Source organism: Rhododendron vialii, chromosome 3a (genome assembly GCF_030253575.1).
Source record: "Rhododendron vialii isolate Sample 1 chromosome 3a, ASM3025357v1".
Taxonomy (NCBI): Eukaryota; Viridiplantae; Streptophyta; class Magnoliopsida; order Ericales; family Ericaceae; genus Rhododendron; species Rhododendron vialii.
Genome location: NC_080559.1, coordinates 22,429,760 through 22,451,199, shown reverse-complemented (window position 1 = coordinate 22,451,199; position 21,440 = coordinate 22,429,760). Strand labels below are relative to the sequence as shown.

Here is a 21,440-nt window from a genome sequence, read left to right as displayed (position 1 = left end):
CCCTATGCCTCAAATGGACCCATGCATCAAAACCATCGTGAAACAACAAAAAAATCGATTCTGCACCGAACCTTGCGGCCGCAACCTTCGGACCGCAAGGTCCAGTCTTTTTTGTCGCAACGCAATGTTTGACTGGTCAAACCTTGCGGCTGTAACTCCCACCGCAAACTTCAATATTTTTTTTTTTGTTAAAAATGATTCGAAATGATTTTGCGACCTTCCGAATAATATTTTTGATACCCGAACTATTTTTCTTAGACTTCTCACACCTCAAAGATCATACCTTGTTAATATCATATTTTTTTATTATGTATTTATTAATTATTTACTTGTTTTCATTCAAAAGTTTACATACGAAAAATCTTTACGACCTTATAAATCATGTTATTAATGCTCGAGTAATTTTTTTAGACTCTTTACATTCCGAAGATGAAATGTTGTTAACCTCAACATATTTTATTTATTAAATATTTTATTATCCATTTATTCTACTTTTGACAACTTTTGTTAATAACTTTATTTAAAATAAACCCCTCGACCATCCGGACCTGATTTTTGATACCCAAACATGATGCATAGGACCGTAGGACTCCTTTAAAGGTCATGCTACATATTTTACTATTATTATCCATTCTTTGTAATTATTATGATTATTAATCAATATAATTTCCTAAATAAAATTAATACAAGCCTAGACTTATTTTTTTTATATAAAAACTTTCATTAGATAAAAGTTTCTTGCATTATTATTAACTTCTTGGTCATACGAGATTAAGGGCTACAGCCCATTCATAAAAAGTTATGTGATTGTCCTGCTCATTATTTATTTCAATTATCACTTTGATTAATTGTTATTTCTCCGACTCTTGATTTATTGTGGTAGATTGGATTCTAGAGAGACATGGGGCGGTTCACGAGTAGGATTTCACCTAGACGTTATTAGACAATGGTTATTTGGGAGAAAGAGATGTTAGAAGATGCCTGCAAGTGGATTGTGTAAAGTGATTTGAAACTGGTGGGTAGTCAAGTAATGTGATTTGAAACTAGCGGGTTGTCCAGTGATGATTAAAACCTGGTAGGTAGTCCAGTGATGTTTTGTGATAATAAAACTTGGCGGGTAGTCCAGAGATGTTTTGTGATGATAAAGGTCCAGTGATGTTTTGCGATGATAAAACTTGGAAGATATGCCAGAGATGTTTTGTGATGATAAAACCTGGCAGATAGACCAAAGATGTTTTGTGATGATAAAACCTGGCGGTTGGTCAAGTGACATTTTGTAATGATAAAACTTGGCGGATAGTCCAGAGATGTTTTGTGATGATAAAACCTGGCAGGTGGTCTAGTGAGATTTTGCGATGATAAAACCTGGTGGGTGGTCCAGTGATGTTTTGTGATGATAGAACTGGTGGGAGTCCGATGGTGATTTTGATGTGGTGATTAAGGCAGGTGAACCCTAGTTATGGTCCGGGCATGACTAGCTTTCCCTTAGGCTATTGGTTAGTAATGAATAGGTTTATGTGAGCTACTTCTACTTTACTTTTTTTTTTTGGATTGATAATATATTGTTACCTGCTAGCTGTAATATAAGAATGCTGCTACAGGAACAGCAGGCTGTGCACAGGCTAAATTTTGAAGCAAAGTTGGATGATTCATAAACACTCTTCCCGATATTGGATTGGGGTGATTTTTTACAGGGACCCTAAACGAAGTATTTTGAACAAAATGAGCGGCTCCGATCATCTTTGCGGAGCCTGAGACGGGCGCAAAAGCGGTCTGTGCACTTCTGCTGTGCACAGCCTACTGTACCTTTAGCTTTACTGGTAATATAAGGGGGGTGATTGGGTTGGATTATACTGCGGGGTGAACTCTTTCACTTAGGCACGGATTGTCTGGCATCCGTGTCAGATTTTGCAGAAAATCAGGTGGAGACTTAGGACCCTGAAGGAGGACAGTACTATCTAGAGATGAATCCGGAGATGGAGACTGAGCCAGTGTATACTTGGGATCCGTTTCAAGCTTAGGAGCAGCTCTGAGTTTTGTTTAATTTAGTACCACAGTCAAATTTAGTATTTCCACATTCGGTTGTAATAAACAATTTCTTATATCGAATTATCTGTTTTAGTCATTAATAAAACAAACTTTTCCTTATATTAATATTTAATGCCTCCGAAAATTATTTGAAAAATTGGGGCGTTACACTTATCCGCTCCATAAATTATACCCTCAAAAGTCATACCGCATCCAATCGAGCCCTTAGTACTATGTTATGCATGTAGCTAGCATGGTAAACAACTCGTGATTGAGGCCGCCAAGAAGTTGCGGGTTCAAATCCCACGAAAGACAAATATTTCACACCTTGGGGCCACTAAAGATTTGCCTGAGCTTTAACTTTAGGGCTTCAAAATTAGTCAAAGTGAATGTAAACTAGCTAGGACATCGGTTAAAAACACCAACTTCATGTTCTAAAAAAAAGGAAAAGCACCAACTTCAAATACTAAACCAAGAGTATGCAAACTATTGAAGCACGTAATGACACTTAACCAAAGAGTAGCAAATATTAAAGAAGTGTGATGTAATTTGGAAATGTAAACCCACTCCCTAGTGCCTTTATTAAGGCCCCTTCTACTAAGAAAAATAAATTATTTATTTTTTGAATTAAAGGTGATGTGTTGTGAAAGAATGATCTGTCTCGTAAAATAAAAAATAAATATTTAAAAAATAAGAATCTTAGCGCAACAAATCCTAAATAATAGTCCACCTAACTCCCGGTTCCATTTGCCCTCTAACAATTGTTCAATCTTGCAATTACAATTACTCCGTATTTTTCTTTAGCTGAAAATGCGAAGTTTATAAACCCCAAACATTGGAGCATAACTAAACTAAGAGAAAAATATTCAGTACACACCGCCTTTATCATGAATTTTTTGGCTATTTTATTTTTGGTTGTATGGTACACCCTTTACAAGTTTTGTGGTTTATTTTATGAATTTTTGTGGTGTTATTTACAAACTTTTAAGGTGTTATTTATCTATTCTTGTGGTCCAATAAACAATTTTTTTTTTTGGTGCAATTAAACAAGATTTAGTGGTGATTTACTAATTTTTGGCTCAAAATACAAAGGCACATAACGTACACAAATTTTTAGATTGTTTACCCTAACCTTGTCCACAAACAAGCATTTTTAGACAATCAATTTTAACACCCTCCTTTTATCATCTCAATTTCATGCTTGAAAGAAATTTATGATGTCTAATTATGTGATTTTTGCATTAGTAAAGTCATACAATGAATGTATTTGAAAGAAAAAGAAGTGCTAAAATTATTTCTAAAAATCTTTTTTTTGAACGTCATTTCTCCAAAGAAAATAAGTTCTGTTAGAATGAGGTGAATGGTTTCCGCCACCGCCATTTGTGGGTCCTACCATGTGTTTACTCCGGTAATCTGAATCATTCATCTTGTAGGGGCCCCGCAGAGTAGTGTATTCACGCAAATAATTAACTTTATCGAACTTCTATAAGTATATCCAAATTAAATTTTAGTTTATAAAATGGACGGCCTAGATTATGTCAATCATTTTTATGTTTAAATGCTCATGACCGTCTATTTTATAAATCAATATTTAATTTTTTGATTTACCTATCGATATCATCAAACCTTTTTTTTTTTGAGCGAATACACTACTCTACCGGTTCTACAAGATAAATAGTTCAAATTATCGCAATAATGCCCGGTGGAACCCACAATGGGAGGCAGAAATTCCGCCTCATCCGAAAATAACTTTTTCTCTTCAAGAAATCTATTACCACAAAAATTTGCATCTATTGCTAGTTGAGGGGGACTGCGGGGGCAAAACTGTAACTTGAGTAGTATTGACATATCCGTCCCCCTTTACGGCTAGATTGCCCAATTTCAAAAAATGGACCCCCCTTTCTGGAGAATTTGAATCAACTTTAGAACAACAGAGAGAGAGAGAGAGAGAGAGAGAGAGAGAGAGAGAGAGAGAGACGTTGAGCAGTACCAACTTTAACTTGAAATCAAATCCACCTTTCTTCTTTCGAAAATCATGTGTTAAGGGCAACGTCTAGTATGGAAAGTTCAGCTGAGAAGAGCGAGAGAAAAGATGGGTATGAATCTTGTGCTGCAAACGGTAGCGGAAGTGACTCCCTAACCGATTCAGCGGCTGAGTGCAGAGACAGCAGCACAAGTTCTAGCAGCAGATCCAGCTCTGACGCTTCTCTGGGTCCATTGGGTTGGCCTATAAGGAAGGCCCGTGTGGTGAAAAGCTCGATTTCAGATGTATCTCTAGGGGAAATCAAATCCCATAAGGATGATTCCAAGTTGAAGAAACTGGGTCCGAAAATTTCAGGTTAGTGGTTTTGGTTTTGAAACTCTGTTTGGGTAGTAAAACAGGAAGGAAAAGTTGAAAGGGAAATCAAGGTGTATAGGTTTAATGTTTGTTTTGTCGTTATCTGGGAAGAAGAATTCAATTCAACAAACTAGTCTGTGTTAGGTTAAAGGTTAATGTATTTCTTTAGGTTTCGCTAGGTACAGAGATTTTCTTATTTCGCTTTCGTCAGGCAATCAAGATCAAACACATATGGCGCGCGCCATGTAATCCTTCTGCGATTCAAGAAACGATTCATGTTGTTGGGATGTGTAGTTGGGAAGTTCCAAAATTTTCTTGTTTTGTAATTGGATTGCTTATTTGAGATGAACAGAAATTGACATGATGAAGGAGAGGTTTGCAAAGTTGTTGCTTGGTGAAGACATGTCTGGGAGTGGTAAAGGGGTTTGCACAGCGTTGGCCATCTCCAATGCCATTACCAATCTCTGTGGTACTCCCTCTCCCTCCCTCCCTCCCTCTCTCTCTCTCTCTCTCTCTCTCTCTCTCTCTCTCTATCTCTCCTATTGTGTGTGTGTGTGTGTGATGGGTTCTGGTGGAGTTGCCCTGTACAGAAGGTGAGACTGGTTTTCCTTGTTGCAACTGCTTATGTTTTGGTCCTCTGCACATGGTTAATCCTAGATTTCAACTTAATTGTAGCTACTGTTTTTGGTCAACTCTGGAGATTGGAGCCGTTGCCTTTGGAAAAGAAATCTATGTGGCAAAGAGAGATGGAATGGCTTCTTTGTGTTAGCGATCACATCGTTGAGTTAATACCTGCTTGGCAAACATTTCCAGACGGAAGTAAGCTTGAGGTAATTGAATTATTAGAGTATACGCAATTAGCAGTGAGCCTGTTTTTTTTACGAGATAGTTACTCATGTGTACAATTTGTATTCCTGTTTGACATAAGTCCTGTGGTTAAGCAGGACTAAACCCGATCAGATATGGGTCACTCTTCTAAATTCACTTCAGATCAGTTTTCAGTTGACAAGTTTATAGGAATGTTATATCCAAAGTCAGAGCAATTTTAGCTATTTTATCTAACAAAAACACAAAAAGTCACCAGCATCATATGAGCTAAAGGAGAAGGTAAAATAGATTTGAAGAAATGGGTAGCTATTAAGAGCAAGTTTATCAGTAATTAGCTAAAAAAAACTTGTGAACAGTGCACAATTTTTATTTTACCTACCTACATTTCTTTCAACACTACGTCAATATTATCTATTTAACCTACTCTATATTAAAATACACATTTTTTCAATCTTTTCCTTTATCCTATTATTATACTATGAGAGAGAGGGGGAAAGGGAGAGGGAGAGGGACATAATTAAATAATCAAACAAATGGGATTCCGAATGAATAGTTGTTCGGTATTAATACCTAACCAATTCTTCAAAACTATTTTACCTCCCTTTTTACCTCCTCTACTAGAACTTGTTTTTTCTGTTCTCCTTCGGTAAAATAGCTGAAATGGTCATTTGCATCATCTGGTAAACTTGCTCTAATACCTATATACTGTTCATGTGCCATTCTTAAACAATTTGTTTCTCTCCCCTCTCTCTCTCTCTCTCTCCAAAAAGTAATAGTATTTTAATAAATGATAGATAAAGTAGAGAGTATTGATATAGTGTTGAAAGAGATATGAGTAAGTAAAATAAAAAAGTGCACTGTTTACTAGCATTTTTACCTAACAACTAGTAAACTTGCTCTTAGCCTTCACTATATCTCAATACCGTGCCAATGTTATTAAGGCCGCGTTTAATGAGAATATCACGCAAAAATTTGACATTTAGTTACAAAATCTCTAGGATGATCAGTGAACCACAAATGTGTTGAACCCAATTGGGAAACCAGGACTAGGAGAGGGTTTTTGGGTGATAACATAATTGTTACATGTTTTTTGTGATTGGTTTTGCATTCGTTGCTCAGGTTATGACTTGCAAACATAGTTGTTACATGTTTTTCGTGACTAGTTTTCCATTCTTTGCTCAGATAATGACTTGCAGACCGCGTTCAGACATTTTCATCAACCTCCCAGCTCTCCGTAAACTAGATAATATGCTCCTTGTAAGATTCAACCTTGATTTCTTAAATATTTTGGTCCAAAAAGCCTTTTCGAAGCTAATAGCTATGGTTTACCTTTAACAGGAGATATTAGACAGCTTTAGCAATACGGAGTTTTGGTATGTTGATCAAGGGGTTATAGCCCCAGAAACCACCGATGGTTCAGCCTCTTTCCGCAAGTCTACTCAGCGGCAGGAAGAGAAATGGTGGCTGCCTGTGCCTCGGGTCCCTCCTGGCGGTCTCCTTGAAGATACAAAAAAGCAGTTGAATCACAAGCGCGAATGTGCAAATCAAATACTAAAAGCTGCCATGTCCATCAACAACATAGCTTTAGCGGAAATGGAAGTTCCTGAATCATACTTGGAAGCTCTTCCAAAGGTTTGTAATTCCAACCTAACACTAGAATCAAAAAATTTTGCCAAAGAATCCCTAATTTTCTTTCATATGCTAAGAGAGCAATAAAGAACAATACATTTTTTTCCCGGTCAATTTTGAGTGTTTTTTGAAGCCAGCACTTGTCATTGTTTGGATCTTAAACTTGTTTATGTTTACTATTCAATGTACCACTAGGCAATTGAAATCTAACATTGGCTTTTCGTTTCCCTCCTGATTATTATCTCAGAATGGGAGAGCTTGTTTAGGAGATGTTATTTACCGGTACATCACCTCAGACCAATTCTCATCAGACTGCTTGCTTGATTGCCTTGACCTGTCCTCTGAACATGTTGCTTTGGAGATTGCAAACCGTGTGGAGGCATCAATTCACGTATGGCATAAACGAATTCAAACAAAACCCACGGCTAATCCAAACCGGTCTGCTGCAAAATCTTCTTGGGAGATGGTCAAGGATCTAATGGTTGTTGGAGATAAGAGGGCATTGCTTGCAGAAAGAGCTGAAAGCCTTCTTCTTTGCTTGAAACAGCGTTTCCCTGGTCTAACCCAGACCTCCTTGGACACCAGCAAGATACAGTGCAACAAGGTCCGCACTCCCCTCTGTTGATTTTCAATAAAGTCTTTCTTTGTTTTTCTTCTATACCATTTGTTTCAGTAAATTTCTTTACTTTTCCAGGATGTAGGAAAATCGATCCTGGAGAGCTACTCGAGAGTTTTGGAAAGCCTGGCGTATAATATTGTTGCGCGTATTGATGATCTGCTATACGTGGACGACATATCGAGACACTCTGATAATAAGCTCTCTTCGGCTCCTACGGTTAGTGTGATTGCTCACAAGAGAGTTACAGTCCCACATTCAGCGCCTGTCTCAGGCACCCCGTATGCAACAGCTTTTTCCTCACCAAAACCTTCGCCTGCACCATCGATTGGACCTGGAACAAGGGGAGAGCGAACACCATTTCCTAGTGGCAACAGCAACAAGCCTCCTCGTCATGGCTTTGGGGTGAAAAGAGCTCTGACAAATTATTTTGGGGGTGAAGCGAAAGTCAAGAACTTTGCGAATCAAACAGAAGGGTTGGTTTTAGTTCCAAACAAACACGATGAAGCACGTCCATCTCAAACTGGTGTGGAAGGTTCAGAGCATCAAAAGGAGCCATCAGCTCACAAGGGAAAAGAGAACAGAAACATGTCCAGCTAGAAAAAAGTTCGTCGTAAAAGCTTCTTGCTGATTACTGATTGTATGGTTATACTGATTAGGGAAAATGAGAATTTTACTTAGGATGCGTGATTTTCCGGTTTCTTGTTAGCTGTGTGTATGTTGTTCAAATGGGAGTAGAAAATGTACTTTGGATATGTAGTTGTACTTCAGGGGCTAAATAGTAGTAATAGACACTTGATTGTTCAATTGCTTCTGTAAAGTTGAAATTGTGCCAATCCAGAATGTTGACACTTGATTGTTCAATTGCTTCTGTAAAGTAGAAATTGTGCCAATCCAGAGTGGTTTTTTTTTTTCCTTTTTCTTTTTTATCCAAAGCTCAACTTCATATAAAAGTCATACAGCATCTACAGATTCCATCCAAATATAGAGATAAAGAAAACTCGCCAATCTGGAAACTACAAATAAGCAGTAAGCACAATGAAGCAAACTAATGTTTAAGCCCTAAATGAGCACATAGCTCCCAACACCTTATTGCCAAGACAAACGGACCCAAGGCCAACGTAAGTGAGGTTAGGTAATCCGACATTGAGTCGCCTCAGAATGGCGGAAGTCCAAATCAGAGACATCAAACAAGCGCCCATGGAATCTGACAAGGAAATGGGCAAAAATGCAGCGAATGTTTGATAACCTGTGATTGTCAGTGTTAGAGTGCTTGCTTTCCCAAATGCCATTGCCATCAATGTCATTTGGGAGTAGGCCGTATGCATTTCCTTGATTGTTTGGTTTTTGTTCAGGCCCTATGTTTTTGGTTCCTTGTACTATCTCCTTATTATTAGTGCATTTCTTACTCTTCCTCCAAAAAAAAATGCCATCAATTGCACATTTGCCCATCCTGTTTTGAAATAGGAAAATTCTAAAATCACAATAATAAATGTGTGAATGTGTATTAAATGGTGTAAAAAGTACACAGAAATATGTGTTTTTCTTGTCTTCTAGTGTACTTATTGTCAGCCTAGCGACAAAAGCAAGACCGTTTGAAATATAGTAACAAACTAAATAAAGCAGTGGGAAAAACATGATGAAATATAGTAACAAAATAAAGCAGTGGGAAAAACATAATGAGGGGCATTCCGAGAATTGAACTCGGGACCTCTCGCACCCTAAGCGAGAATCATACCACTAGACCAAATGCCCAATTTGGTTGGCTTTTTCTGAATTTATTATATATATAAAAACCCGTTGTATTGGGTGTTGTATCTACTAGTATAGGTTCGATGGTTCAAACAACATATATATTTATCATCAGGGTAGCACGTCATTTTCAGCTTTTAAGCAAACTTCAGCCGATAATAAACTTAAATTGATACTATGTCGTATTATTTTGTTATTATTATTTATATTAGATAAAGACAAGTTTGAATGTCTCATTACAATTATAATTTGTACCTTGTAACATTATTTTTATAATCAATGACAAAATCAGAATTTGTGAATATTATAGGTAATACAATCTTCAATCCTTATTCAAACTTTTACTCAAATTTGAGTAAAAACTTCACTTGGGATTTCATTTGAGATCTCTTTGTCTTGTCCTGGACGGGATTCTCATATCGGCACCTAGTGTTGATTTGCTTTTGCAGGGTGTCATAGGTCTCGGATTAGGGTAGTTTGGTGCACTATTGAGTTTTGCGATGTAAGTTTCGCGTTCGGGCTTGAATGAATTGATTGAATTAAAAAGAAGAAGAAGAAATACTCCAATGGACAAGCTCAAATTGAAGTACAAATTTGAGTAAAAGCTTCATTAACGGTATTGTCATAAATTTGAGAGGACACAAATATTCTTACGTACCGAATTTGATTAAAAGTTTGAGTCTCCCTTAATATGCTAGTCACTTAGTCAGCCTAGTCCACACATCGAAAAAATTAGAGGTTGAAGAGGCATTCAGCTGCTTACAAAAAGAAAAACTAAAACTTTAATTTTTAAGCGTATGCTGTGAAACAAAAATCAAGTAGGTCGGTTAATAGGTATACATAGTGATTAAGGTTTATGAATAGAAAAAAAAGAAAAGAAAAAAAAGAAGAAGATGTTCAAAAATAAGGTACAGTAACAATTTGCATTGAGGGACAAATAAATTACTACCCACCCCAATGTTAATTTGGAGTTCTGCAAGCAGGTGGATAAGTGGAAAGTAAGGTCATGCATGACCTTAATTAAATCTAACTAAAATTGACCATAAACAAGTGTCATTTGTTTGGGTTGACATTGTCCACGAATCTAAATGAAATCAAAGCCAAATAGAGAAAAAAAAGAGAAATAAACAAGAATTAATATGTATAAATAAATAAATAAATAAATAAATAAATAAATATAAATATATATATATATATATATATATATATATATATATATTGATGTCGCTTATTTTTAACGTTAACTTTACTTTCTTTTTACAATTAACGTTCTCTCTCTCCCTCTCTCTCCATTTTTAATGTTCTATATTTCTCTCTCTCGTCGTCTCTTTGAGTATCTTTTTTTTTTCCCAATCGGTAATAGGTGATTATTCTTATTACTGCATCAAAGAAACATCGAGGGAGGCTTCCCTATTAACACAGCTTGGAAAATCCCAAAGCCAAGTGATAGGGGTCTCTTGAGATAGGACATATTTGGCTAAAACATTAGCCACCCTATTACAATTATGAGGGACAAACATAAAGGAGCAAGAATTAAAACGACGACCAAAAGATAAAGTATCGCTAATTATGACTTCTAGGCTTGCTGTAATCTGTCTCTTCCCCTATAACATGTTGATCACATTTTGTGCATCCCCTTCAACAGAGTATGAGCATCCAAATGAACAAATGGGACTGGCCAGTGCAATGTGAAACCCTTCTGCTTCCACCATTTCGGCTGATGCTCTTCCTAGAATAGGAACAACCATAGCACTCAAAATATCTCCAGAAACATTCCTCAAAACCACTCCCACTCCCACGTTACGAGAACTCGGATCAAAAGCACCATCAACATTTATCTTAATCCTTCCATGAACTGGTGGTCTCCATAGCTTAGCATTACCACAATTCTCGGCACAAGTAGAAGCTTGATCTTTCTTAGTGGTCTGCAAAAAATAATCAAATTCCACCAATGCATCTTGAATAATTTTTGTTTCTGATTTCCAGTTCTGCTTGAAAGCCCAATTGTTACGCGCTATCCACACATGCCAGCCAATTGTAGCAAATAAACCCAGAGCTTCCTTCTTCACCTCCCCATTAGGCATATTCCCTACACTCTTCCACATGTCTCTAATCTGTGCATTGCATGTTGTCTCTTTGAGTATCAGTACACTATATTTTCTATATCTTTGGGCAATTTCGATCATAGACGGTACACTTTATTTTCGATAGACCCAAACATCGAGAAAGCTTGACTGTGATTTGGGTTTTATCTTGGAGTTATTCATTGCTCGTCAGAATCCTTGCATGGGGAGACAATAACAACTTTAGGACAGCAACATTATGACTCTTAAAATCACAGGCCAGATTATTTCTTCCTTTGATCATAATATTAATTGTGTTCTATGTTCTTTTTTTTAGAGCAAGTACACCAATAGGTAGCTAAACTATATTGTAAATAGTTCACAATTCTAATTTACCTATTAATTTTTTCTTTCACAACTACACCAACACTATTTATTTTACCTAACACCTATTAAAATATACTACATTTTTCACTCTTTTCCTTTAACCCTTATTTTTTCCATTTTGGATCACAGCCAAATTTTGAAATTGAAAAACCCACAAATCAAGTCCAAAATTTGAACCCACAGATCAAGAAGCTTCCCCAACTTCTTCTCTCTGTCCAATAATTGAATATTAGTAAAAAATAATGGTAGTGATAATGCCAAAATCATTTTTGTTGATGCCAAAACTCCAGTGCATAAAAGTCTTGTACATTGCAAATGGTACAAGCCTTACAAAAATGGTTTTGGCACCAACAAAAACAGTTTTGGCATTATCATTTCCCAAAAATAAACTTGCAATATATATATATATATATATATATATTTTTCCCTATATACGTTCATATATACTGTATCTACAAATACGTGAGATTGAGGTCTCCGGATCTCGCGATTGATCGACAACATCGCCGGACCTCCGTTAAAGATTGATTCCGGGAACACCCAAGCATTTCTTCGCTGAAGACCTCCGTCGAGATCGGTTCCGACTTTGTCGGACCTCCAGTGCAGTCAATTGCTTCCAAATTCAAGTCTTTCTTCGTTGGACCTCCCACACCTTTCTGGGTTCAAGTTTGAAGTCTTTCTTCGTTGGAGAGAGAGAGAGAGAGTAAATTGTTTAAAGCATTGCTCATGAACAGTGCATCGGTATTAATACTGAACCATTTCATCAGATCTATTTTAGCTTTCTTTTTACCTCACTTGCTGTAACTTGTTTTTCTTCCATAAAATAGCTTATTTTGGCATTTTAACTCCTTTGGTGTACTTGCTCTTAGGGTTTCTAGTATTAAAATTAATCACTTGATATAAGGTTAATAAAAGAATGAATCAATCTTAATACCATCATTGTAAACATGCACTTAGAATTATGGAATTGAAAAACCAACAACAGGTAATAAACATATTAAAATTATATATAGTCAAACGAGCGCTAATCGGATATCAAGTCGTTGTAGTATAGTGGTAAGTATTCCCGCCTGTCACGCGGGTGACCCGGGTTCGATCCCCGGCAACGGCGCCATGGATCCTTTTTGTTCCTTTTTTTGCTTGCTTTCCCACTTCAAGCTTCATTTTAGGGAGGACCATGATTGTCTCTCCGTACTCCCATTTTCCGCGTTACTCACACTCACACGAAAACCTTTTTTAGGAGTACTCCTCCACTATTTCTGCTTTTCTTCTCCTAGTCCTTCCTTCCTGCCCATTACTATACTTCCCCCCAAACCCCATTCCATTCCCCACCCTCCGCCGGAAAATGGACACCTCCGCCCCACCGACCAAATTCGCCACCGCCATCCACATAACAGCTCTCGACGGCATCGTCAACGTCAACTCCCTCTTCACCCTCGCCGTCTTCATAGGCCTCTCCTGGAACCCTCGCGACCCCACAAACGGCCTCATCGACCCAAACAACAACCCCACCTGCGCCGCCACTCCCCAAATCTCCGAAGACCTCGTCGCCTTCCACGTCTACTCCTTCAGCTCCTTCCTCTTCTCCAGCCTCGTCGCCCTGGGCCTCAAGCAGGCCATCCGGATCTCCTCCGGATCGTCCCGCTTCCCCCGGACCTTCCACCTCAGCAGCGACCTCACCTTCGACCTGGCCTGGGTCAACAAAAACCTGCTCCGGGTCGGGTACCTGGTGTCCGCGGCGGGTTCGGTCAGCGGGTGCGTCTTCCTGATGCTGGCTCTGATCAATGTGGTTCAGATCAAGCTGGGGACGCTGGTGTGCGGGAGCGCGCACACGTATGGGGCTGTGGTGCCGCTGGTGATTTTGGTCCCTTCTGCGCTGCTTATTTATGTTTGTTCTGTTTTGTATGCTTTTACTCGGTAGGTTCTTGTGGGTCTGTTAATGGGTGGGATTGGAATTTGGGTTTGAAATTTGAATTTGGATTGTGCATTTGGAGTGTTATATGCTAACGGGATTAGATGATTCTGTTGTTGTCCAAAATTTGGGTCGCAAATTTGGAATTGGTAACGTATAGAGCCACTGGTATATGTCTTATTGTCTATGGTGAAGTGAGTCTTTCAATGGCTACACCATTTGGGGTACACAATTTGCACACTGCGTTGTGTGAGACCTACCTCGGGCTCCCACACAAATGATTGGAGCTGTTCGATTTGTTTAAAATAATTTTGTAAGAATCGATCAAGTCCTTATCGATATCCGACTGAACTGATTTTTTTACAGAGATGCTTAAAAATACATTTTAAATAAACTGAGCAGCTCCGGTCATTTGTGTGGCATCCCGAGATGAGTCACACACAATGCGGTGTACACCAAATGTACACCAAATGGTGTACCCATAGTTTTATTGATCGTGAAGTAGTATGCAAATATATGTGCACTGAAATTGCCTACATTTGGGTGGTCAAATGGAGCTATTGCCTGGAAAAATATTTGGAGTTATGTGTGGTGAAGTGAATCAGTGGAGAGTGTGAGGCTGGTGGAATTAAGACTTGTAAATTGCTTGAAGCTTTTGATTTCTCGTTGAATTTCAATAGGTGCTCGTTTGAACTCCAAGTGTCTTTTGTCATCAGATTGTACGCTGTTCCAATCGACCATTGAGTTATGTTAAAGTGCTAACTGCTAAGTGCTACATAATAGAACTTGCTTGTCTATTTTAGGCTTTTCAGTTCTTTTAACGGGAAAAATGCAGTGCTCAGAAAACTCCAAGGCAGCTGACGTGAAATTGGCAGGACGAGGTCAAATGATTGTCTTGACCTTGCTCAAGATAAGACTCTCATGGAAGAATCACCTCTTTCTATGTACTTGTAAATCAGTTGCTGGATTGGGTATGCCTTCATGACAGGTACACTATCATAGTGTGGCTCTCAAGTACCATTATGGTGCTAGGTCAAAGGGATGATTCTCTCGTCCTCAAGGTGGTTCTTTCGTGAGTGCCTCACCTCTCTTTGTTATTGATTCACAAGGCGTGGAAAAGAAATCCATTTCTTTTCATTTTGATCCCCAAGGGACCTAAACATTGTTTTTCTAAGCACAAATTTTGAGACCCAGCTCGGATGCAATCCTCAATTTTCATTTTGAGTTTTGTTTGGGGTAGTTCTTTGTTGCTAGTACTGCCATTGGCATAGTTGGTAGTTACCAAATAAATTTTAATTTTTTTGAACAGCTAGTTACCAATGTGTTAGCTAGTGTTGATAGGTTCTTAGATGAGATGTTGTGTACCAATTGTACATTGGAAAGCAGCTACCCTCTGGTTTGGTCAGTTCAGAATTCCAGAGGGGCTATGGGGTGGCTTTGTGATCTTTGATTTCGTTTGCTGCCAAAGCTGAAAGTTGTTAGCAATAAACCCCCTTTTCATCTTCAAGAAGGGAAAAACACGAGTCATGACTTCATCAGGTGCTCAACGCTCAGTGGCTCAAAGTAACCAGTTATCCCTCAAACCTAATTTTAATGGAGAAATTGTTGCGATAGAAACAATAAATCTGCTATACTGCTTTCTCCACCATGACTGTGGGTTTCTTGTAAGAACCTCAATAGCCACTTACCATTCTTGTGTTTATACAATAAAAGCTTATGGAGATGTAGGTGTTCCTACATAGTTGATTTCTGGTGAGGAGATATGGAATCCCAAATGAAGTGCATTTGTTTTCTGGGGTTTCTTTTGTTTTTGGGTTGATGGGAATCGATGGAGCTGGTGAATGTCAGAAAATCTTCACTTGATGCTGAAGTTTTCAAACTGGCTTCTTGTGGGCCAGCAATTATGGATGCGAATGCTACTCCTTCCAATGGTTGCTTCGTTAGGGTGAAGAAACTGTGCCATAACCCTAGCTGCCTCTCTGCTCTTATGCTTTCCAACTCCGCTAAAAGTGCTAGAATCAAGCCTGAAATTGCCATGACCATTTCTAAGAGCTGCAACATTGCTGACCGTCCTGTTGGTTACAAGTGTGGAGGTTTGATTGAACATTATTAATTTTGTTTCTTAGTTCCTACATATCTTCGTGTATGGAAAACCACTTGCTTCTTATTTAGAGAACGGCTTGACGCAGTTGATTCTGATGGCTTTAGATAATCCGGTCGTAAGAAGTGCTTTCTCACGAGATTCTATCTATGGATATCCTATTTCTTATGGAGTCGCGATTCCTACGGCGTTTACAAAATAATACGGAGCATATAAACACGTAAGTAGTATAACACGTGAACAATTTTTGCTCAAGGAGGCTGACTTAAGAGAAGTATTTTCATTCAAACATGTACTCAACATTTTGTGTAATTTTAGTAGTGCAATAATATGATGTACATGATACTATTTTGTTTTTTGTCGACAATTGTGATGCCCATGCGTCTTATTTAATCTATGAAAGAGGAAGATTAGCACGTGAGGAGGGAGCGGGGATTTCTGTTGGTCACCCATTGGAGACAGTGAGATTTTTCTTCTCCGTCAGGGTATATTGTGATGATGTGATCACAATCTGTGAATACGGCCCACAGCTAGTGTTTCGTTACAATGGCCCCAAAAGTTTAAGCAACCGGTGGTTCCATTGCTACCGTGATTGCTTAAATTTGACGAATTGGCCTAAAAGTTCGAATTTAATACTCCTTGTCCAGCTTACTCCAGGTTAACAAAGGAATTTATATTTGGAGTTGGTGTGTGTGTGTGTGTGTGAGAGAGAGAGAGAGAGAGAGAGAGAGAGAGAGAGAGAGAGAGAGAGAGAGAGAGAGAGAGAGAGAGAGAATATAAGTCAATCCTAAAAAACCACTGATGCAATCCATTACACACAAGCAAAAGTTAGCTAGTACGTTATACTTACTACAAAACAATGGCACTAGATTCCTCTCCGACAAAGTTGATCATATACAAGAGAGTGCCCATATTGTCCACCAAAACATAAAGGAAAGAAACTAAAAAGAAGAAAGAAGCCCCAACAGTTAGCAAGTTGTAGCTGTGGTACAAGCTCCAGCATCTCATTTCCATATGTAAAGATAAAGTGGTGTTCGATTGCCTGCAAATTGTTCAGCAACTAGTTTATAAGGACCACTTAAACTAACATGGAACAAGAAACAAATTGTAGCCATGGTCTGGAAATAATCTTTGCGCAATGGTTCAAACCTTCAAGGCCTTGTTTGGCTCTTGGATTGGTGTAGGAAAAGAAAAGGGTAGTAAGCTTACTACTTTCATTTAAATTTGTGTGAGAAATTGTTATTTTTGTTTAGACGAAAGACCTAAGTAAATAAAAGAATGCTGGTACAGCAAAAAATTGGTCTGTTATATGAAATTCAAATGTCCGTCCCTTTCGGTTTACAAATAATTTAGAGGATTTTACAGTAAATTACCTTTCTCTGTGGATTGAGAATAGGCATGACATGAAGGGAACACTTAGTAATAGAGTGACCCTGCAGCAAAAATAGAAAAGAAAAAAGTATATGGTTGAGAAGCTCAGTACATAATGCAAAAAACGAAGGCACCCTACGGAGAGAAACCCTTGAGTACTACAAATGCTTAAATTACAATCATACCCTGCCACCAATTTCCTCTTGAAGCAGAGTTTGAGTTACTTGCATTTGGATCATCATCTCCCCCATCTTTCTTGAACTAATCAAACCAAGAAATCGTTGCAAAATGAAGTCAGTGTTTATACCCCAATTCTTAGATGTAATTCCATCTGATTAATGGGAAGGGTTAAATATGCTTACAACATGCTGAGAAACAGTTGGCTGGCTAGTTGGGGAATAAACCTCTTGGCCTCCATAGTATATTGAGGAGCTGAAATTGCAAGGTTCAACTGTTTCACTCTGATATCTCTTGTCTTTGCTGTTTGTCAAACCTGGATTTCCATTTTTACCATTGCTGTTTTGACTTTCGTAATCCTGCTTTCTGACTGATCCCATGAACCCAGAGTAAGAAGAATCCTTCCCTAACCCCTAAAAAATTATCATGATTCACGATACAAGAATGTTCAAGGACAGTCGCTCACAAGTAAGAAAGCAAGAATCTGAATTTTTTTTGGAAAACAATAAAAGCAAGAAGGCTTCAATTTTGTGTGCGGAGAAATAACGAAGTGTCCGGGCCAGGTTAAACACGATTGACTACTTCCGGACGCTGAAGTTAACGTTCAACCAAACTTTAAGTGGTCCCAAGAATTGTTTGGTTGATAGCTAGAGTCAAACCTGGGAGCTCGAGAGTGAAAGCCCCTTAATTACTTCCATCCTTCACTTGACCAAACCCTTGAGGTTAGAAGGCTTCAACTCCTCTTAGTGGTGTTTGTTGCAACATAGAATAGGTTTAGTCTCCTCTCTTTTGATCTCTCTTAAGATTTCCATTGAATAGACTTTGATATAAATAGGGTATGTGTAATATCTCATTTAACGGGTTGGTGTCGCATGAGTCTGATTTTGTTATTACCTCCATCCTCATTGTTTGGTTCCAAAGTAAATAGGTAAATGAGCAATGATATCATAATAACTATAGTTAACACTAAAGTAGGGTTTATGAGTTACTATCAACCAATGAGGAGGGATGTAATGTTCACCCACTTTTTAGGTGAGTGAAGAAAATCTAACTCGCGTTGCATGCAGTTGTGCGATAATAGAATTATGCTTTTCATTAGATGTGATCTTTTTTTTTCAATTCATAAGCAGAAACAGAAGCAAGACATGCCATGTGAAAAAAGAAATGCGAGACAAACATAGATACCGATACGTAAAAGAAGGTAAAACCCATCTTAAGAACATGCAACAAACACCCCTTTAGCATGAATGAACTTGTTATCGCCTTAGAGCATCTCCAACCTTGGGTTAAGGTCTGATTTTAGTAGACTTATATGTGGCAAACTAACATCAAGAAATATTTGACATGGGATATAGCTAACTTTTGACAACTTCTAGGTGCTTCCAAATGCCACCCTGTTTTATTTGACACCAAGGTTGGACTTGCAAAGGCTGTCAATTGTTGAGCTGCCACCAGGATTTGACTTCTACTGTTGGAGCTGCCTTTGGAGCTGCCTTCATAAAACATTCTCAATTTATTCCTCACATGATCGCATAACCGTCCCGTCCCACCACTCATCCGAAATTATCATCAACTTGGGTTGTCGTCATCTATGCAAAAGAAGAAGCTGTAGCTTTCCACTCTAATTATTCCACAACACTATCTAAACCCCCCAACTAAACACAGCCACACAAAATTGCGACTCTGACAACCAAAAGAAACTACCCAAAAAAAAAAACCACGATATCAAAGAAGTGAAAATAGTGGTCAAAATGTTACCAATGAGGGATTGGTCGAAACTCAGGACCTCGCTGAACAAGGCTCAAAATCGACTTCTTATAATATCTTATTGGGGCTAAATATACTCTTAATACTACCACTCACGTATGATACGTGAGTAAAGTGACTTTAGCTTCGCTCCGACATATGTGCAGTGGTGTTTCAACGATAGTGGTGTAGTGTGATGAGTCCTGGGAAGTGACGGATACCATACATGACTTCCATTTTAAGCCCACCAAAAAAAAAAAAAAAATCATGAAAATGTTGTTGAAAGAAGTAGAGGAGTGAAATAGTACCGTTGATGGTGGTCCAAAAACAGAGCCAAACAGACCGTAAGAAGATGATGGAGAAGAAGAGGAGGAGTCCTTGGGACCAAACAGATCGGAAGTAAAGGACGAAGAAGAAGAACCACCCACTTGCTTTGCTTTCTCCATTTGATGATCAATAATGGAGTAATTGCTTTGATGTCTTAGGTAAAAAACCCAGCGAACTATAACTACCTTGGATTAGTAGAAATCTCTTCTAACGATGCACCGACAGAAATGGATAAGATTTTAGATGGATAGTATCAGAAATCAGAAAACAGAGGTATAGAACAGAGAACGCCACGTGAAGTTCGAAGTATGCTTGGAAAATCAAACGGCTTTGCTATTTATAAGCCCCAAAAGATGGCGCACTCTCTCTCTGTCTCTCTCACACACCCGCGTCATGTGCAGTATTGGTGGTAAAACTATAGTATTGATCCCTGTAGTCTTAGCAAAAGTTGATTTTAGTCCATGTTTAACTACTCCTATTTAGGATCAACCCTCACCATGAGGAGAGATTAATTAGGTGGTCCTGATCAAATAAATGGTCAAGGGCCTCCTTGCCCATGTTGTCTTAAGGCCCTCCCAATCACGAGATAGTGTGAGGTCTACGCACTTGAGGTGGGTTCTACTAGATGGTAACATGAACTAATTATATAGGTCCAATCAAAAATATCGCGCTTTAGAAGTCAATTACATTTGCTAATAATTGTGTTCATTTTTAAGTATCATGTTGTAATTTGCATATAATTTATGCTAAGTCTAACGAAATACGGTTTGAATATCTTTTTAGAATTCAGGTAATTTATTTTGGCTCGTCAAATTTCCTTTTAATTTCTTTCTTGAATTTTGATTCTTGCGGATTAAGATCTTGGTTCAACACCCGATTGTGTGGCAATAATAAAGACAAAAGATTGATAATTTCACCATGTGGACATGATATGGCAGCTAATTAGGTTCATGAACTTAGAAGTGTCTTTTTATTTTACTATTTGTTTTACTTTTGAGGAGAGGGAGGCCCATACGATATGGGTATGGTGGCCCACAAAGAAGATAAACGGATAAGGTCTTTGTCTGTCCACTTGAAGATTATTCGGATATAGGCCATATGGCCGTCGCTTGCCAAACAGTAGTTGACCTTCTTCCCTATTCATTCCTTCATCTCTGATCTCTCTCTCTCCGCTCCAGTTTGTCCATTTGAGCCCCCTTTTCTGGTCCACTTTAATTGCCTAAACCGTTCTCATTTTAGAGGGCGTCGAGAACATTTGTCACGCCAAAAATCATGTTAATACGGTACCGATAGATATAATTTCTATATGCATTTATCTTTAGATAAATGGGTTCCGATTTGGTGTGTTGTAATCTTACTTTTCTAAGATAAATGTGTTTCGAAATCATATCAAACGATATTTAATCGACCTGATTTTTTAGCATGGTTGATGGTCTTGACGAGCTTTAAATGTGAATGATTTGGATCATCAAATTGGGCTCGAGAAAAGGCTCTCAAACGGACAAACTTGACAAAACAATCTATTCTCATGGACGGCAGAGGAGGTCATTCCAAGAAGATACCATGCAATACCAATGAGGGGTTAGTTAATTCGGATTTGGTTGGACAAGTCCCATGTTCGAGTTTTCCATTGCTCTTTATTAGAGCGAAACATATTTCTTATACCACCCACGCGTGGTGAGATTTTAACTTGGGTCCCAATATAGGTACGGTAAGACCCCTAACAGATAGTGGTATGGTGTGACAGGGTAATACCCTCCTCTAACGAAAGTGACAAGGTATCCTTGTGCATTTCCATTTTTTGGGAAAAAAAGAGGAAGATACCATGCAATTAAGATGATAGTATTGAGAAGCTGTTTGCTTTTCCCCCCTAAGACTAGTTTCCTTGAAGAATCTCGAAGTGGAATACTAGTATTTTGATACTTTAGAGAGATATCGAAACACGTGATGAAGATATGTTCAAATTCTTATTCTCCATATTCTAGATCTTGTAGGGAGGGTCGTAAGGAATAAGGTGGGATACTCTGAAGTTGTTATAGCTAGCCTTAAATCTTGCTCTTTTCAAATGGGGAAAATTACGGGGATTATTTTGTACTAGTTAAAAGTGCCGCCTTGACAGAGAATTTTTTGCCTTTCTAGAATGAGTATCAGATCATGTAATTAAT

General features: G+C 38.3%; 4 protein-coding genes and 2 non-coding genes across 7 annotated transcripts; 4 read left to right on the top strand and 2 right to left on the bottom strand.

Annotated features, from left to right (window-relative positions):
- Positions 1 to 3,966: 3,966 nt before the first annotated feature.
- LOC131320475 (rop guanine nucleotide exchange factor 7-like) lies at positions 3,967 to 8,303 on the top strand. Of its 2 annotated transcripts, XM_058351194.1 has the most exons (7): positions 3,967 to 4,366; positions 4,719 to 4,835; positions 5,042 to 5,196; positions 6,377 to 6,451; positions 6,533 to 6,826; positions 7,071 to 7,427; positions 7,518 to 8,303. In XM_058351194.1, the coding sequence occupies exons 1-7, from the start codon at positions 4,087 to 4,089 to the stop codon at positions 8,037 to 8,039; spliced, it is 1,800 nt and encodes a 599-aa protein (XP_058207177.1). In that variant the 5' UTR covers positions 3,967 to 4,086; the 3' UTR covers positions 8,040 to 8,303. The 2 variants fall into 2 exon arrangements, with proteins under 2 accessions (XP_058207177.1, XP_058207178.1); XM_058351195.1 differs by lacking the exon at positions 6,377 to 6,451 and having other exon boundaries at positions 3,973 to 4,366.
- An 819-nt stretch (positions 8,304 to 9,122) lies between these two features.
- On the bottom strand, positions 9,123 to 9,194 carry TRNAP-AGG (transfer RNA proline (anticodon AGG)). The gene has a single exon. It is a non-coding gene; the product is annotated as a tRNA-Pro (tRNA).
- Positions 9,195 to 12,680: 3,486 nt separating this feature from the next.
- On the top strand, positions 12,681 to 12,752 carry TRNAD-GUC (transfer RNA aspartic acid (anticodon GUC)). Its single transcript has one exon. It is a non-coding gene; the product is annotated as a tRNA-Asp (tRNA).
- Positions 12,753 to 12,814: 62 nt separating this feature from the next.
- On the top strand, positions 12,815 to 13,733 carry LOC131320474 (uncharacterized). The gene has a single exon (XM_058351193.1). It carries the CDS (start codon positions 12,987 to 12,989, stop codon positions 13,560 to 13,562), a length of 576 nt encoding a protein of 191 aa, XP_058207176.1. The 5' UTR covers positions 12,815 to 12,986; the 3' UTR covers positions 13,563 to 13,733.
- A 1,648-nt stretch (positions 13,734 to 15,381) lies between these two features.
- Positions 15,382 to 16,316, top strand: LOC131321223 (uncharacterized). Its single transcript, XM_058352226.1, has 2 exons — positions 15,382 to 15,646; positions 16,060 to 16,316. The coding sequence occupies exons 1-2, from the start codon at positions 15,382 to 15,384 to the stop codon at positions 16,314 to 16,316; spliced, it is 522 nt and encodes a 173-aa protein (XP_058208209.1).
- Positions 16,317 to 16,431: 115 nt separating this feature from the next.
- LOC131320473 (uncharacterized) lies at positions 16,432 to 19,663 on the bottom strand. The gene is made up of 5 exons (XM_058351192.1): positions 19,257 to 19,663; positions 17,388 to 17,615; positions 17,211 to 17,286; positions 17,028 to 17,087; positions 16,432 to 16,696 (listed from the first exon to the last, which is right to left on the bottom strand). Exons 1-4 carry the CDS (start codon positions 19,392 to 19,394, stop codon positions 17,071 to 17,073), a joined length of 459 nt encoding a protein of 152 aa, XP_058207175.1. The 5' UTR covers positions 19,395 to 19,663; the 3' UTR covers positions 16,432 to 16,696; positions 17,028 to 17,070.
- Between the last annotated feature and the right edge of the window lie 1,777 nt (positions 19,664 to 21,440).